Source organism: Hippoglossus hippoglossus, chromosome 6 (genome assembly GCF_009819705.1).
Source record: "Hippoglossus hippoglossus isolate fHipHip1 chromosome 6, fHipHip1.pri, whole genome shotgun sequence".
NCBI classification, from domain to species: Eukaryota; Metazoa; Chordata; class Actinopteri; order Pleuronectiformes; family Pleuronectidae; genus Hippoglossus; species Hippoglossus hippoglossus.
In genome coordinates this window covers 26,066,726-26,085,051 of record NC_047156.1, presented here as the reverse complement: position 1 = coordinate 26,085,051, position 18,326 = coordinate 26,066,726, and the positions used below count along the sequence as shown (strand labels likewise).

General features: G+C 40.5%; 1 protein-coding gene across 7 annotated transcripts; it reads right to left on the bottom strand.

Annotated features, from left to right (window-relative positions):
• Positions 1–3,925: 3,925 nt before the first annotated feature.
• Positions 3,926–18,282, bottom strand: LOC117762672 (proton myo-inositol cotransporter-like). 7 transcript variants are annotated; one of them, XM_034587181.1, is made up of 13 exons: positions 14,674–14,771; positions 13,107–13,573; positions 12,278–12,437; positions 11,416–11,624; positions 11,163–11,271; positions 10,709–10,872; positions 10,390–10,504; positions 9,190–9,315; positions 8,822–8,940; positions 7,832–7,984; positions 6,052–6,224; positions 4,798–4,866; positions 3,926–4,697 (listed from the first exon to the last, which is right to left on the bottom strand). In XM_034587181.1, exons 1-13 carry the CDS (start codon positions 14,754–14,756, stop codon positions 4,689–4,691), a joined length of 1,956 nt encoding a protein of 651 aa, XP_034443072.1. In that variant the 5' UTR covers positions 14,757–14,771; the 3' UTR covers positions 3,926–4,688. The 7 variants fall into 7 exon arrangements, 6 of the variants coding, with proteins under 6 accessions (XP_034443072.1, XP_034443075.1, XP_034443071.1 ...); XR_004614037.1 differs by having other exon boundaries at positions 4,798–6,224; XM_034587184.1 differs by lacking the exon at positions 14,674–14,771 and adding an exon at positions 18,138–18,282 and having other exon boundaries at positions 3,926–4,866; positions 13,107–13,570.
• Positions 18,283–18,326: the final 44 nt, after the last annotated feature.

The window sequence follows — 18,326 nt, the reverse complement described above, 5'->3', positions numbered from 1 at the left end:
TAGAGAGAGAACTACAGGATTAAAGAAGGTAGAAATTTTAATTTTTCTGATCACAGACTAACTTTATTAGAACATTAATACAATAAATACTTTTTAAAGTCATCCTTCTTTAAGGTTTCGTGTGTAGAATTTAGTGACATCTATTGGTGAAGTGTCATGTTGCAGCTGAATACCCCTCACCTCACCTTCCCCTTCCGAACATAAAAGAGAACCTGTGGCAGCCTTCAGTTGTCATAAAAACTCAAAAGGTGTTAAGTTTGTCCAGTTTGGGCTTCTGTGAAAACATGGCAGCCTCCGTAGAGAGGACCCGCTACTGATGTAAATATAAAGTATTTAAATATAAAGGGCCCATTCTGGGGTAAAGAAAACAACAATTTTATTCAATTTAGGTGATTGCACACTAGTGAAAACATCACAAGGATGATTTTATATTAAATTTTTGCCAATAGATCCCTTTCACCTTAATATTATACACTGGACCTTTAAATATCCTCTTTTAGTTTCCATTACCGTGGCTATGGAAGCTTCTGTAGTTACTGTAATTTAGCGATAGTGTGTTTAAAGGCATCAGTTGTTAACTATAAAGGGGAAACCAGTTGGGAGACAAAGCATTAAGCCCCATCTAGTGGTATATAGAGGTATTACAGTTCTCCCAGGACAGCTCCATAGGACTAATCTGTCTGCTGCATCACAACGTCCATGATTACAACCATAGATTACAACACATTAGATCATTTGTTTTAAATGTAATGAATTGCAGTCATTTATGTGTTCATCTGGTAAATAGGGTGGATCTACAAAAACTTTACTAAATCATTAAGCATCCACTGACGTCTGTGCAAAGCTTGTGTAGTGATTTACTCTAGATTCAAATATGTGATAATAAAATAAATCAGTAAAAATGTAACTTTATTCTATTTAATATTTAATCCAAAACACAATTAAGTGTGCAAAAAAACTACCTAAATACTTTGGTTTAAACTGTATTCCTCTCTTCTCCGAAGTAAATACATGCAGGCTATTGCAATCTTAAGAAATTAGCATTCATAGACCATAGTCCTCTGAGCGCTTTGAACCATCATGGAAATTTATGAAAGTATCAGAAAGGTGTAATGTGTTGGCACAGCTTGTACAATATCTCAAGCACAAGGAACTTAACTGTATTTTTAGGATGTTTGTTAGGAGCTGACACAGAATTACTTGTTTGATTGCGTACAACACAAGTACATTGTGTTCACTTTATTAGGTACACCTGTAAAAGTTAATGTAATCTCAGCCAAATGCGCTTTTGAAATTCAGAGAGGTATTCATTTAATTATATGTTTAATGCTGTGATTATAGTTTGCAGTGGTGTTGAACTGGACTATATTGGATAACACTGATGTGTTTTCTAATGTTTTGCTCCAACATTTAAAGTAAGAATAATATTGGAAACATATTTTAATAAAACACACTACCACTAACTGTGACCTCAGTAATAATCATATATAGGGAAACATCTCTTAGAAAGTTTCAACTAAAAGCGTTATCTGTTTAGAGGGGGTGGTAGAGCTATTGAACTGGATTTATGTTTTAATTAGGACACACACACACACACACACACACCATATCTTTATTCTTTATTATTTCCTCTTAAATACATATTCAGGTTTTCCACCCTTTTACTATAATCATATTAAATCACACTTACGTGACTGAATTGCATTATATTGTATTGGTAACCTAATGAAGTGTAAGTGGAGTGTATATTGTAGCTTTACAGAATCACCCTGATGTATTTCAATCTCTGTCTAATCTGAACACTACTGGACATGAATCAGGACAAAACTGCATGACACGACTCAGTAACCCTGCAGCACCACACCCTGTGCCACATCCTCATGGGTAATTATAACATCAATACAGGTGTCCTGTGACAGACCTATCAAGTAACTAGGACTGGAAGGCTTGGCAAATTACTAGCTCTATTAATGACTAGACACGTCAGTGTGTAGTACAGTGAAGGGAAGCCACAGGCTGCATGATGGCTGCACTACTGAACATGAGAAACATTTATGTCCAAACTAGTTCGACCTCACTCTGGGCCAGAAAACACAGACTGACCCAATTACCGACAGTGTGTGGCTGAGGGTCTCCTTGTGGTCAGAAATACCATTGTAGCTTCACTTGGTTAACAAGGTCTTAGTCCAGGTTTAATGCAACAAATTAAATTCCATTCGCCTCCATTGTATTACAATCTTTAAAATTGCACAATTCCAAAGAAATATATGTGCATGTAATAAAATGCCAACAGAATTTTCTTTAAATAGTCTGACCACACGATACACTTATGTTGGGTTATTTCTGAATACCTACTGTATCTGTACGAATGACTATATACATGTTTGTACATATTCAATATCCTCATAATGTGGCATTTTTCACAAGGTTGCGCATTTGTATTTAAATGCATGTATATATAGATTTATAGATATAGATAGATATATCTATAGATAGATAAATAGATAGATAGATAGACCTAGTCAACTATATCTAAATAATTTTTTGTGTTCTTTACCAATGCAAAAGTGGAAAATTATAAAATAATAAAAATTGGGTCAAAAGAAAAATAGCAGAAGGACGTGATACAACTAGAGGTGGGAGAGAAAATGTTTTGCAATTATTCATTGATTCAATGTTGAAGTTATTTTTCAAGAAAAACTTTTTCACGTTTCTGCCACTTACATCTGCAGATCTGGTGCTTTCCTGCAAACATTTACAACATTAAAACAAAATGTCTTTAAGTTTTGGACTGCTGGTCAGATAAAACAAGACACACTGTACTTGGCTTTGGAAAAATATAGTTTAAATATTTGGCTGCTTCCTGACATTTAAAGAGAAAAAAATGTATCAGTTAATTAAGAGCCCATGATTATCTTACAGTACAGCTAATATTGGAGATGTACACTGACCGGCCACCGTTCAATTGCTTGTTAACACAAATAGCTAATCAGCCAATCACATGGCAGCAACTCAATGCATTTAGGCATCTAGACGTGGTGAAGACGACTTGCTGAAGTTCAAACCGAGCATCAGAATGGGGAAGAAAGGGGATTTAAGTGACTTTGAACGTGGCATGGTTGTTGGTGCCAGACGGGCTGGTCTGAGTATTTCAAAAACTGCTGATCTACTGGGATTTTCACGCACAACCATCTCTAGGGTTTACAGAGAATGGTCCGAAAAAGAGAAAATATCCAGTGAGCGGCAGTTGTGTGGACGAAAATGCCTTGTTGATGGCAGAGGTCAGAGGAGAATGGGCAGAGTGGTTCGAGATGTCAGTAACTCAAATAACCACTCGTTACAACCAAGGTATGCAGAATACCATCTCTGAACGCACAACACGTCGAACCTTGAAGCAGATGGGCTACAGCAGCAGAAGACCACACCGGGTGCCACTCCTGTCAGCTGAGAACAGGAAACTGAGGCTACAATTCACACAGGCTCACCAAAATTGGACAATAGAAGATTGGAAAAAACGTTGCCTGGTCTGATGAGTCTCGATTTCAGCTGCGACATTCAGATGGTAGGGTCAGAACTTGGCGTAAAAACAACGTGAGGCATGGATCCATCCTGCCTTGTATCCATCCTGCCTTGTATCAACGGTTCAGCTGGTGGTGGTGGTGTAATGGTGTGGGGGGTATTTTCTTGGCACACTGGGCCCCTTAGTACCAATTGAGCATTTTTTTAAACGCCACGCCTTGTTGAATCTATTCTACGAAGAATTAAGGCAGTTCTGAAGGCAAAAGGGGGTCCAACCCGGTACCTAATAAAGTGGCCGGTGAGTGTATAGCTATTACATTTGTGCAACAGTCTGATAACTTTTGATTCAATCAGTGCACATGACAACATTCAGCCCAATGACAAACTTTGCTGATAAGATTGTTTCAACATGTGTGTTTAATTCCCAAACATCACATGATGGAAAAGAGCATGATCAAAGACACATGGAATGTAATTTCATACACAGCATGAAAACATGAACAAGATAAGAATGACACAGTACCAGAATGAAATGCACACACCTGTTATTTGTCTTTAGAATAACCCTACGGCCTTTAAACCTACACACTAACATTAATATTCTTAACATGTCTGTTCCCCTGTGGGTGAACTGAGTCTGTTGTACCAAATGTAAGTGTCACCATTTTAAATATCTGTCACCATATTTAAACTTTTTGCATTTTCACAATGCAAAAATTCTCTTTCCTTAATCAATATCTCACGGAAGAGGGTAACCATGTACAATTGGCGGCTGAGTCCTGTCACCGCTATCTCATTACAAATGAGTTTTTATAGCAGACAGAGCAACATGGCAACACATTAAATCAATACCACAAAATATGTAGTTACAAACACTGGACATCTTTTGTTCCCATTTGTGGTTTCACACATTAAACACACCACAGTTCAGACATTTCCAGATGTTTGCTGGAATCCAGTATTACATTAAAAAGTTCAGTAAAACATTTAAAAAGGAACATTACAAGTCATCGACAAGGCAGTTTCTAGCTTGCACTGTAACAAAACCCAACTGCAGCACGAAAAATCATGAGAAATAATATTAAATGCTAATAAATATCCAAGTGTTAAGAGGCTTTGCGTACAAAGGCGTTCCCCGTATTGTGTTGTTCAGGGCTACTTCGTTACCATTATCTCAGCTGCGGAAACAAGAGACGGAACATTACAGTAAACGTTTAGCAGAGTTTTGGCGTAGCAGCAAAGTTCTTTGTGCGCTCAGCACCTTGATGCAGTACTCACAGTTATATAGGCTATGGCACTGTCTGACCCCACTGCTCCATACTGTGCAGAGCTGCTTTCCGAACCTTGCTAGAAAATCGAAGATTTAGGCAACTCATTCTTATATTCTGACATACAAAAATATATTAAAAAAATGTAAAAACACACCTTTTTGGTTCATAAAGTGCAAACTCTCACACTGTGTATACACCATTAGCAACCACCAATCACCTGATTCAGTCACACCAGCAAAGCTTTACATCAGCACATAATTGTGTTTGGAAATAGTTCTACAATTATAGAAATGATAGGTACGCCAGCAAATCATCTAATTTGGTCTGAATGAAACAATTGGTTGTGTTTCTCACAGTGCTGTGAGGAACAAGGACTTTTTTTTAATTTATTTTTTTAGACAACTTTATTAATCAATGGTTATTGGAATATGAAGAGGATTTCAACAAATAAGATATAAAGTGTTTCAGAAGGTATAATATTTTATGAATCTAAAACTACAGATTATGAGGCTGGTATTCATCATTGCTGGTATGCTGGTGCTTTCAAAAGACGGATGATCTGACTGAAATCATGTAAAGTGTTCTTCGTCTGGAAGTTAGATTGTCTTGACATAAGGAAAGGCTGAGGAAAAGGTGAGTCAGCAACCAGGTCATTTGGTTTCTGAACAGACTGAAGAAAAGAAAATGCTACTTGCTGGAAAAACTAAAATCATCAAATTCTTAAACACAAATCCAGACTTAAGTATTTGGACAGTTACATATTTTTGTTGTTCAGGCTCTGTGCTTCAGGACATTCAGAATCAAAATGTGAATTATGAATAGGTCTGTGTGCTCGCATTCAAACAAATGCATTAAATCTCTGTGTCCAAATCCTATAGTCTGAATTGTAACTGTAACTTTCCTGGGATAATAATTATCTCATATGAACCTTACTTCAGTTTTACTCTTAATGATGACAGAGGAGACGATGGGAAATGAGGAGAATGAACCACAGAAAAACTCTGAAAGAAACAACAGAGGCAACTTATGAGTCTCCAGAGAAAAGAAAAGTACCAGATATGGTCATCCATTTGAGAGTTCAAGCCTTTGTTCTGGCTTAGGGTTGATTGCAGCCACCAGAGAGCAAAGTTACCTTTCCTCCCATCCCCACATGAGCAGTCTTTCCAAGACAGGAACACCCAAAGCCAGAGAGGACAGTCTTCCCAGTCTACTCTACATCTGAGGCATCATTGTCAGAGAGGAGGACGTTGCTGCCTTTTACCCGGATGTACTGGACGTCGCGACTGCCGCTGTGTGAGAAGGCTCCACAGGAGCAGAGCGGACCGGTGAACAGGTTCTCGATGTCCTCCAGCTGCCGGCCCTGGGTCTCCGGGAGGCAGCCCTGAACGAAGAGGAGCCCCAGCACCACCAGGCCTGCGTACAGAAAGAATGCCCCTGGAGGAGAGATTCAAAAGCACATGTTTACTGTTCTGAGCAATGGTTGCCATAGTGAAAATAAAACAGTTTGATATTTGTATGCGTTTAAAAAATAACAAATAAAGATAAAAGTGGTAGAAATACAATGGCTTCAAAAAGGTATTTAGACAGTTTAATCTCAGTTACTCTTAACTCTTAAGTGCAATTGTTTTTATGCTTCCATGATAAATTAAAGGGGAGGGAATTAGTGAGCTCAGAGAAAAGGTCAAGTGTTGTTTGTTTGCATAGAGACGGCCACAGTATACGTCACAGCCTCCCTCCCTCACAGTGTCAAAAGGTTAAAAGACGGAGGCTTCAAAGATCAACGGGTGGTGAGTGTGCTTGTGTTATCTGGCTTTAAAATCGTTTGCAATGACGTTTAATGATGTAATATAATGAAATTCATTCACTTTAAAGTCAGGTTTATGTGACAACATACTGTTTGGGGTGCTAACTAAACTTGAAAATGCAGACTTGATCTCATGTCACCCTGGTAAATCATAAATGAAAAATTCAATGGCAGCATTCTAGGCAGCTTGTTTACCAGCGACTGCACAATAGAAGGAGATTAAGGGCACTTTATTACCACCCCTTGTTTTCACCCCTGTCCCATTGTTTGTTTTGTTTGTTTGTCAGCAGGATTAACAAAATCTACTGGGCCCAAAAAGATTAAACATTAAATTTTGTCGTGGATCTGAACAAATGGACACATAGAGGAATGTTTTTTTTTTTTGTGAGGTCATTTTTTAAACATTTTTACAGATTTCCGAGAGAATAATTCATAGATCCTACTAAAAAAGATCAAGCACATTTAGGGAACTGATATCTATGAGTGTGTCCGATTTGTTGCAGCTTGATTAAATATAAGGAGAATACACTCCAGTTTTTAACCTGCTGTGTTTTCTATGGGTGAACCAATATGTGAGCTTGTGAAGATTCTAGTCCTTCTCAGAAATAATCTAAACTTGTAAACAGTTGAAGTTCATCTCACGTCCCCTGCCACTGTTGCTATAAACAAGATGGTGTTTACAGTGACCACGCCTGGTTATATAAGGAGTTAAAATAAAATACTATATTTTAGGCTCAGGCTGAAGCAAAATCTCCCTCTGAAGTTGCAGGAAGTTCTTCACAGACAACCTATACTTACATTTCTACTTTTAAAAACATAGATATATTAGATAACAGAGCTTAATAAAGGGAAAATATAAACCAGGAAAATCGTGAAACTTAATACCAAGGGTCTGTATTTATGTAGTGCTTTTCTAGATGAGCATCACTGCAATTCACACATTCACACAGTGCATCTATGTGCAGCACTTTCTCTATTGTGCATCACTCAGGCACTGCTGGCACAGCCTTCAGGGGCAATATCCTGCCCAAGGACACAGAGGATACAGAAAGGGGACACCTATCTATACGCTGATCACAAGGGAAAGCTGAGCTGGCAACAACTTAAAGTTGAGTTTAAATGGAAACTGGACACCGAAACCCTTTAGAGACAATATTTAAAAACAGCCAATTACTCCATGTAACTACAGACGATGATCCAACACATCCAACATCCCCTGACCTTCTGATAATCTTACCATAATAGGTTAGAAACTGAGCGACATGAAGGAAGGTCAGAGACACCAGTACGTTAAAGATCCAGTTGACCCCGGCTGAACAGGCATTCCCGGTGCTGCGGGCCCACAGTGGGTAGATCTCAGAGTTCACTGTCCAAGGCATCGGGCCCATACCTGACACACAGACACACACAGAGGAGAGAGCCTGATTTATATTCACATGGATAATATGCATTGCATGTATCGCTCTTGATATCAGTGACCTAGCAGTACATTAGGTATTTGTTGTGCTTTGTTTATTTGTGTGCAGGCAGATATTTGTGTTGTTAAAAGGGGCAGAAAACCATTTCTCCGTTTGTGAATCAGAAACCCCTTACAGACCTAGTATTAACATCCATCCTGAGTGATCCGATCACATGTGGTCACCGCTAAGTACTGGTCCTCAGTCCTCTTGAGATCTGACCACTCAGACCACATTCAGAGGTGGTCTGGAACATCTGTGGCTACGTTCTTTTCACTGTGTGAATGCAAATGTGTCCTGGGTCACATATGAAGGACCACCTAGCTGACGTCCTCTGACCCGCGACAGTTAATTAAACGTATATTATACATTTTGAATTATCGGTGTCCAATACGTTGCTTTGTTTGGAGCCACAATAACAACACTGATCATTAAACAATTAAAATCAACATAATTTGTTGTTTGCAAACACGTGTTTATGTGCTTATAGAGCAGGAAGTGTGATCTGATCACAAGTGGTAACAGGAGACACAGGCAGGACACTTTTAATACCAGGTGTGAACATACAAACTTGACATCAACTTGTGATCAGATCTCCCATGATGGATGATAATACAAGGTCTGAACAGGCCCAGAGATTTGAGCTTTTTAAGTTTTAATAAAGTTGGGAAAGAATTTCAAACTTTGTCATGATGGATTATATAATGGTTTATACATTTAAAATTAAATCTACAGCTACGGCTGTGAGATGCTTGTAAGATTTCTCAAACCTGGTGCAAAGAACGCAAGGTAGAGAATGAGCCCCAACAGGACGATCCAGGAGTAGGATGTGGGACAGTAGTTGTACGCCCATACTGAGCTGTCATTTGCCCCCGTCTGGTTGGAACACCTAGATGATAAAACAAAAGCAAGAAATTCAAACCAACTTGACTCTGCAGGTTTTGCCAATTGGTGTGTCTTAATTAAATCTTAATCATCCAGCACAAGGATGTGACTCATTTAGCTTTAACTTTAAAGATGCTGAAAGTGATTTATGAGTGTCTTTCATGTACAAAACGATCCAACTGCAATAAAGATATTCACTTAAATGGGATTGGGATCTCAAGTTTGTACTGTGACACTCATGTCTCCCTCTTACCTTCCCCACGCTGCATGATCTGTGGATGCTTGGTTGACAGGAATGCAGGAGGAGTTGTACACGCCGGTTCCATTTTCACGGTAACAAAATCCACAGTTGGGATCCAACATGCAGAATTCACAGAACCTGGAGGACAGAGCTGATTGTAAAACTTCTCACAGAGCCCATCACGCTGTTAAATGAGCATGAGCAAAAGATGCCATTATCAATGACTATCTGTTGAATATGTCACATTCAATATTTGCAACACTCCCTGTGCCTGTTTCACAGTAAAAGCACTCTAGAGTGACTGTTGACTGAATCCATTCATTTGTTTAAAGGGGACATATTATGAAAATTCCACTTTGTTAGTGCTTCTACAGGTTAATGTGGGTATCTGGCATGTCTACCAACCCAAAAACTCTGGAAAAAAACCACTCGCGCGTTTTGTTATGGTTCCTCTAAGTCAGAAACGTCATGCTTGAGTGACTGGAATGAGCTTCCTATGTACTGTGTCGTCACAATACACTGGAAGTCTCCCTACATGGCCTTGTAAAAATATTTTTATTATTCAAGGAAATTGAGTTTTTATACCAGAAACCTCACATAGCAGAACCAGGCATTACACCCACAGAGGCAGGAAGAATATTGACATCACATAATAGAATACTGGTAAAATTCCAGAAGTATCTTTTTGCAGAAGTTACGCACTTTTATTTTATGTGTTTTGATCATTGGGGCAGCTTGAAAAGGTCTTTGGATATTCCCATATTTAATTGTGTTATAAAACTATTCTTTAGACTCAGAAAAGTATACAGCTGCTGTCATTGATATTATAAATTCTGACTTTTGACAGCTATTTAAAGTCTTTTTCAAGAAAAAAAAAACATCCATAAAAGAATCTTCTCATCAGCCTCCAGAGGTCAGTGTGATAGTTCACTCTTCCTAAACATCCCTTTGTAATTTTCTACATTTGCTTTCATCAGCTCCTTTGAAAGATGCCTGGCTGTGTATATGTTATGTGTGGGCACAGGAAGTAATGGTGACAGCCAGGTGAGAAATGTTCTTGTGGAGAAAAACTGACTCTTGTCCAGTATTTAAAAAGTAACATGTGCCTTCTCACATTGCCTACGTACGCTATCTGAGTGAATGAGACGATACACTAATGCATCAAACAATGGACTGAAGCTACTGAAATGTAGCTGCTTGATGATTTCTTACCCATATTGTCTGCAGGTGGAGTTCTGAGCTTCAGCTGGGTGCAAGGTGACGGGCGGGGAGTTCTGGGCAGATAGCAAGAACCCAGCTGCCAACACAGTGAGACTCAGACAAGTACCTGCATTAGAGAAAATAAGTCAAGTCAAATTGTTTTATATACTGTAAGACACAGTGCTGTAAGATGAAATAAGACACAATCCAAAATCTTCAGTCTAGTCTTAAATATGTTGACAGAATAAGAACAGTAAATACATTTCTGATAATAATTATGATGTCAGCCTGTAACAAATAAAGTCACTGTAGCATTATTCAAATGACCAACCTAAAAGACTGCCCAGGGTCAGCTTCCGGCGTCCCACTCGCTCTACAAGCCAGACTCCAAGCAGTGTGAACACGAAGTTGGTAGCAGACGTTGCAGCAGCTAACCAGATCGCCTGTTTATCGTCCCGCACCCCCCCCATCTGCAGAATGGTTGCACTATAGTACCTGGATGTGGGCAGAGAGGGTCACAGAACAGTCAAACCAATTTTACAGCCAAGTGAGTTATGCATCTACAGACCTAGGTCTCTGATGGGTGTGGTTTCCAGGTCAGCACCCAGCCTCAACAACTCTGTCATTTCAAGGTTTTACATTTATACTGTTCATGTCAAGACATAGTAAAAACACACAGGCTCTTATTAATAATTTGAGCTTTTACAGTGGCGGCCCATGGTATCAGGCAGGAGGGAGATAATTACTGTGTGAGGGAGCTCAAACGAGATAAATAGACGACCTACATGACAGTGTTAATCCCAGACAGCTGCTGAAACATCTGGAGGCCACAGCCAACGAAGAGAGCCCTGCGAGTCGGACCGTGGCTAAGGATCCGCAAAATAACAAGACCTCCTAAAAACAACCAAACAAACCACCAAAAGTCTTTATGACATATTGCAAATTCAACTCCTGGAACTGTATTTGATTTTAATGTTTAGTTTTTACTTTTCTGTTTGTCAGAATTCAAGGTTAGGTGTTTTCAGAATTTGTTTTCACCTCCACCCGCCTCTTTCTCCTCTTCCTCGATGCTGCTTCTGATGGTGTTGTACTCTTCCTCAACGTCCTGGCCTCCTCTTATCTTACTCAGAGCTTGAAGAGCCTCCTGGCTCCGGCCCTTTTGGAGAAGCCATCGAGGGCTCTCTGGGAGGAAGAAGAAGCCGACGAACTGCAGCACTGCTGGAACAATGGACAGACCCAACATGTACCTGCAGAATGGGGACAAGGAGGAGGAGGAGGAGGAGGAGTGAAGGGAGAGAAAATAAACAACCTGCTGACTCTCAACTTCAGGTCTGAAGACTTGCAGGGATCTTTGACAATAATCCAGGGAGTCGTTTTAGAGCTGGGTGATTACCTTAAAGAAAATTGTCCTTTTTTCAGACTGTTTGGACCTTGGCGGGATATGCACGCTGCTTTTACTAAGATTTTAGGATCAGTATTGCACTTTTAAAGTCCAATCTATTCATGATCCCTTGTTTGCTTGTCCTGTGTACTTTTGCTGTCAAAATGACCCCTGAGGCACAAAAGCAATTCAGTACTGTGAGCATACAAACATTACAGTGCACAAGACTTAAGCGGTCTTGATATTTGAGGGTTTCAAAAGTTTTAAACAACAGGCTTGCTTTATAGGTTGTGTGTGACAATACACAGCATCAAATGCAGTCAATTAAAGAAGAGCGCAAGTGTGAGTGCTTGATGCAGGTACCTCATCAAGGCAAAGCATGCATGGTGAACTTTCACAGCCAAATGCGGCAATATATTAACTAGGCAACACTGTGTGTGGGTTTCTCTTAAAGCAAAATGGGGAGAGCCATGACAGACAAAACCGAAGTGAAAAGCTATGACAACGTGGAGCAAATACCTCCAGCCATCATGGCTCAGGTAGCTGAAAGCTCCATCCACCACACTGGCAATGAACTGGCCACCAGTGATGAAGAGGGAGTTGATGGTGACCAGCTGACCCCTCAGGTGTGGAGGGGAAACTTCAGCTATGTACACAGGAACTGTCATTGAAGCAATACCTGAGGCGAAGAAAAAGATCAGGTTTCATTAAGACAAGCACAGTAAGACTTCAACCTGCACACTTTGTGTCTCTAAAGTTTGGTTAATCTCAAAGTTCTTATTTGATTCTGTAACATGATGACGGTGTTAACCTCACAGTGGAACGGGAGCAGCAGGTCAGATTGGTTGAGATGAGAGATAGTTTGTGAACTTTGTATCTGCTCATGAGCAATGTGAAAGTAGGTTTAAATACCAGGGGGTGTTCCATAACTTACTTAAAAGCACTTTGTGATGCCTATTTTGAAAGGTAATTTAAACATAAAATATTTATATATAAAACTTCTCTAAAATTTGAAATATCTTTAAGCTTCGAAACTGTCCAAAGAGCTGGTGCCAAATTTTGGGTTCCAAACACAGCCCATAGTGCTCTTGAAGAACACCATTGACTGTAGTGGGGGATTCTTTGAATTAAGGATTTAAAAGAGTCAAACATACATGTACAATTTCTGATATTCAGATCAATAAGGTGCAGATTTAAGTCATTCACGTTGGCTACATAACTTTGAGCAAAGCTACATAACATTGAATATACTGGTCCCACCCCTGGATCCGCCCCTGATTGATTCCCACAGGTAAATACTGTGTATTGACAAATTACTCCTTTTCACAATTTGCAAACACCAGCTCACCTATGCCCAAACCAACAGTGATTCTGCCCACAAGCAGGACCACCTTGTCTGGGGCCAAGCTCAAGATGAGGCCGCCGATGGTGAAGATGAAACTGGACACCAGGATGCAAACCTTGCGCCCCAGCCAGCCGTTCAGGGAGCCCCCGCATAGGGCGGACACTGCTGCGGCCCCCACGGTACTGGAAATCAGCAACTCCTGCCAGAGGGCGCTCAGGTTCATCTCCTTCTTCAGGAGCAGCATGGCCCCAGAAACCACCCCGGTGTCGTACCCAAAGAGGAATCCTCCCAGGGCAGAGAAGAAGGCCAACACGTAGACGAACCCCGGTGTGGATGCATGTTGGTCCAAGAGATGATCCCCACTGGTGGCTGAGTCCATAATGAGACTCCGCTCTCCATCGTTCTCTGATTTCGGCCTCCTGCTGACAACAAGGCTGCTCATGTGCTCGCGGCTGTTCCTGTCAGAGCTGCTGGACATAGAGGAAACAAGCAGGGCTCAGATCAGCAGAGGTTCATTTAGCAACAGCAGCTTCCTCTCACACCAGGATGAGGGGGCTGGGAGGTCTGCATGGATGCTGTCCTTTAATAACTGAGTTTAAAACGTCCATAACACACAGCTGAGCTGAGGGAAGGCACCCACACACAAGGTAGATCATGTGATTTTGATATTACATACCACGTTATCTTATTATAAGATAAGATAAGATAAGATCAAACGTTATTGATTCAGTATACAGAGGTCCAACTCCACAGAGATAGCCAGTAGCTCTGTTTCTGATATCTTTAACCTGACTCCAGGAGTTTCCCGCTGAGCTCAGCGCCACTCCTCCCCCACCATGTTTACGCAACGTCCTCACCTGACTTCGGCGATCCATAAGAAAAGAAAGTTGTGTCTCAACTTCTAATATAATGAACTGTACCACAACCAGTCTTATACAATGAAAGATATTACAGCTTAGTTATTTTACGGGCACTCTGCCATCTCTCAGGGACGCAGCGCCAAACTCCGGTCAACAATCTACTAATTGTCTGAGTCTTTGTTTATCCTGGGATCCTGGGAAGATAATGGATACATATATATGGTGATATAGAAATAAGGCTTTATCTCATAGTCATTGTTAGTAATTCAATATGTACCGCTTATCAAAACGTAGGTACTAGTACTAACACGCGTATTGTTATATAAAAGTGATGGTTTAGTTAAGATGTGGGCTCTGTTTGCAGGATGTGATGGGTAATGCTGCAGCTGCTGGGAGCTGCTGAGAATACACCTCGACACATTTCGAGGTGTATTCCGTGGATTTGTGAATGAAGTCAATGTGCAGCTATGTGCAGCATGTTAAGAGGCTGAATCTGAAAAAGACACAATTCAAATGAAGTCATAAAATCCGGTCCCATACATTTGGCCAACGAACATGTCGTCACAGATCAGCTGACAGACACAGGGGGAATACACGCTGGCACATAAAAGAAAAGTGAGACTCACGGCAGATGCAATGAAACCCACACACACAATCCAACCCTGTACGTAAACAGTCAATATATGTGTGTGCAGAATAAGAGTAAGTACCTGAGACGGGCTTGTGTCTGCAGCTGGAGTCCGGAACGAACAGGAAGTGAGTGGTTGTCCCAGGTCACATGATACGGGGACATAAACACGCCCGCGTGTGGTGACGTGCCTCTGCTGGGTTTACCTTCTCACGTGGCACCAGGGGCCGGAAGTCTATGGAAGCCCATGTTCGCCACTGTGATGAAGACAATAAAAATCCTGTATCTCATTATTATGACTTAGTATCTCATAATTATGAGTTAGGATCTCATTGTTATGAGATAGTGACTGTGGGCGGGGCGCCGCAGAGCAGGGAAGCCGCGGTTGAGAGGCTGCGGTTAGGACAGCCGCCTGTCTCGCAGACGTGGGCGACTATGCATCGATGCAGAGCCATATCATAATCGATTCATGTTTTCTGCTCCGTTCATTGTCTTAGCGATGTGCTGCCGCTGCATCATTAGAACCAGCGCTGCTCCAGGATCAGAACAGACGCTCGTTAAAGGTCCGGTCGACCTGTACGTGTCGGAGTCTGTTTCCGCCTCACTTCCCATCTGACCTGCGCTCACTCTGCACTTTAACAATAAACACCAGCACTGATCACAGGTTATTCGGACACGTACAGGACTGACGTTTACTTTGTGTTTGTTTGAGTTCATGAGACACATGTTTAAACACCGTGTGCACGCATTCCCCTGCTTCACACACAGGGCCGGCCCTGGCAATGTTGGAGCCCTAGGCGAGATTTCAGATTGGCACCCTCCCCCCCTCACTCCAGAGGTTACATTCATTAGTTAATAAAACAAGTTAACTAAAAAATAGTTTAAAAAAATGAAATACTGGATGTGTAGAAAATGCACATCAGAAACCATTTGGTGTCTGCATTTTAATGCAATATAAACAAGGTTTGACATGGATATGTACAATGTGAGGAAATTCAATACATTACAAAAATGTAGGCTCCAAAAAATGATAAAAATGTATAATAAAAAACATAAAAAGAGTCCGAAATCTGCTCTACTGACAGCCAGCTAGCTATTCATGTCGACAAAAATAAACATTATGATGTGCAATTCTCGTGAGAGCAGCTGCCTGGCTGTTCACACAGGAAGCACATTTCACCACACCGATTCGGGGGTAAATGATGATGGTCTTCACAGTTGACTGACCTACACAAGCCTATAGCTGCCCACCCCCCCTCAAGAGATTATGTGATATTGTGCTTGTGTTTGTCTGTTGTCTGTTTAGACACAACGGACAAATGTGTGGAATAAGTACATGATTAAAGATGGGGAAATTTCATCATGTGGGGGCAAAAATCTGGGAAATTGAACCTCCTATATATCACTTATATTGTTTAATATCGATTTTCAGTGTGTTTTCTGGCCCGATTCGATCGCGGCGAGAGGAAAAAATAGAACAGACCCCAGAACCATAACTGCAGATCGCTTCACGGCGCTTCCCGGAACTTCGCTGCCGGTGTGAACAGCCCGATTGATTAACATGGGCGCGGAAAGGAGGTGCACAGCTTTTTGTGGTGTGTTCCCGGGGTTAGAGGATGATGGTGTGACGTTACTGCATTGGTTAACATTACATGTATCACGTCATGATAAATCAGCCTCTTGTGGCGCCCTCTCGGCATTTTGCGCCCTAGGCAACGGCCTATGCCAGGAGCCGCCCCTGTTCACACAACACGAGACGTAACGTGACGTGCACAGTCAGGACATCAGGGTTAAAGTGATGGAACAATCCGGAGTCATGATCCGTCATCATCGATTAATAACTAAATACATGTGATTATCAGTTTGTGTGAAGACGGACAGAGACGAGCACACACACACACACACACACACACACACACACACACACACACACACACACACACACACACACACACACACACACACACACACACACAGAAACGCACACTCCCACAGACAGACCCTGGCATTCACCAACGTCAGGAATCTGAGTGTTATCTTTTGATAGGATAGGCTTTGTCCGTTTGACAGAGGATTATTCAAAAAGTACACATTTTGAGCACTTCATAGTATTTGTAGCAGTAGTCTAACTAGTACTGCAACAATATCAGTTTCATGAAGAACTATTTGATGAACTCCTTCATCAAATATAGCAGAAGAAGCTCGTTCTTGTTTTGTGGAGGGGACTTTGACACAGGATTACTCAAAATCTACACAGAGTCAGTACAAAAAACAGCTCCTCTAAACCTCAGAACCGCTTCTTGCGTAAAATAAAATAAAAATAAAATATCAAATAAAAATATTATCCTAGAAGTTGTTTTATTGACATGTTTGGTAAGCTTGTTTTGCTCTTTGTTACAGGTCCTTGCCGATAGGGAAATAAAAGTGTATACAAATAAATAAATAATATAGAATCATATAAGAAAAAACTATTAATATTAACTTGTAGAAATTACAAAGGTTAATACATTTATAAATAAAGAAAAATTTAGAAATATAGAAAAAAATAAACAAATAGCCCCTTGATTATATATTTTTTTTATTGATGGAGTGTGTGTGAATATTATTGCACATGTGTATGTATAGTTGTTGCACATGTGTGAATAGTTATTGCACATGTGTATTTATAGTTATTGCACATGTGTATGTATAGTTGTTGTACATGTGTGTGTATAGTTGTTGTACATGTGTGTGTATAGTTGTTGTACATGTGTATGTATAGTTGTTGTACATGTGTGTGTATAGTTGTTGCACATGTTTTTGTATAGTTATTGCACATGTATATGTATAGTTATTGAACATGTTTTTGTATAGTTATTGCACATGTATATGTATAGTTATTGAACATGTGTTTGTATAGTTGTTGCACATGTTTTTGAATAGTTGTTGTACATGTGTATGTATAGTTATTGCACATGTTTTTGTATTGTTGTTGTACATGTGTATGTATAGTTACTTCACATGTTTTTGTATAGTTGTTGTACATGTGTATGTATAGTTATTGCACATGTTTTTGTATTGTTGTTGTACATGTGTATGTATAGTTACTTCACATGTTTTTGTATAGTTGTTGTACATGTGTATGTATAGTTATTGCACATGTTTTTGTATTGTTGTTGTACATGTGTATGTATAGTTACTTCACATGTTTTTGTATAGTTGTTGTACATGTGTATGTATAGTTACTTCACATGTTTCTGTATAGTTGTTGTACATGTGTATGTATAGTTACTTCACATGTTTCTGTATAGTTGTTGTACATGTGTATGTATAGTTACTTCACATGTTTCTGTATAGTTGTTGTACATGTGTATGTATAGTTACTTCACATGTTTCTGTATAGTTGTTGTACAGTCTGTGTTATGACAAAGTTAGTAACAGTCTCTCTAGTTTCCATACTCTCTGTGGTGGTGGTGACTGTTTGGTGTGCTCTCTCTCTCTCTCTCTCTCCCCCCCCTCTCTCAGTCATGTGACTGCGGAGGAGGGAACAGAAACTTTGTCAGTAACACAACTCTGAGGTCTGGAGCCGCCGACCAGCTTCACGTCAGATAGCCGAGCACCGCGATGTCAACGTCGGACCACATACTGCGGGACACCCCGACAGCTTCCGAAGTCACCAGGGCCACTTTCGAGCTGCACCCATAGTCTGTAGAGCTGTACCCATAGTCTGTAGAGCTGTACCCATAGTCTGTAGAG

What these genes read in the sequence shown, in the direction of transcription:
- LOC117762672 (XM_034587179.1), bottom strand. Translation starts at nt 14,756, where the DNA reads ATGTCCCCGTATCATGTGACCTGGGACAACCACTCACTTCCTGTTCGT. An exon ending in CTGAGCCATGATGGCTGGAG is followed by an intron (nt 11,625 to 12,277) that starts GTATTTGCTCCA and finishes CCCATTCTGCAG; the next exon opens with GTACATGTTGGGTCTGTCCA. An exon ending in TCAGTTTCTAACCTATTATG is followed by an intron (nt 6,225 to 7,831) that starts GTAAGATTATCA and finishes TCTCTCCTCCAG; the next exon opens with GGGCATTCTTTCTGTACGCA.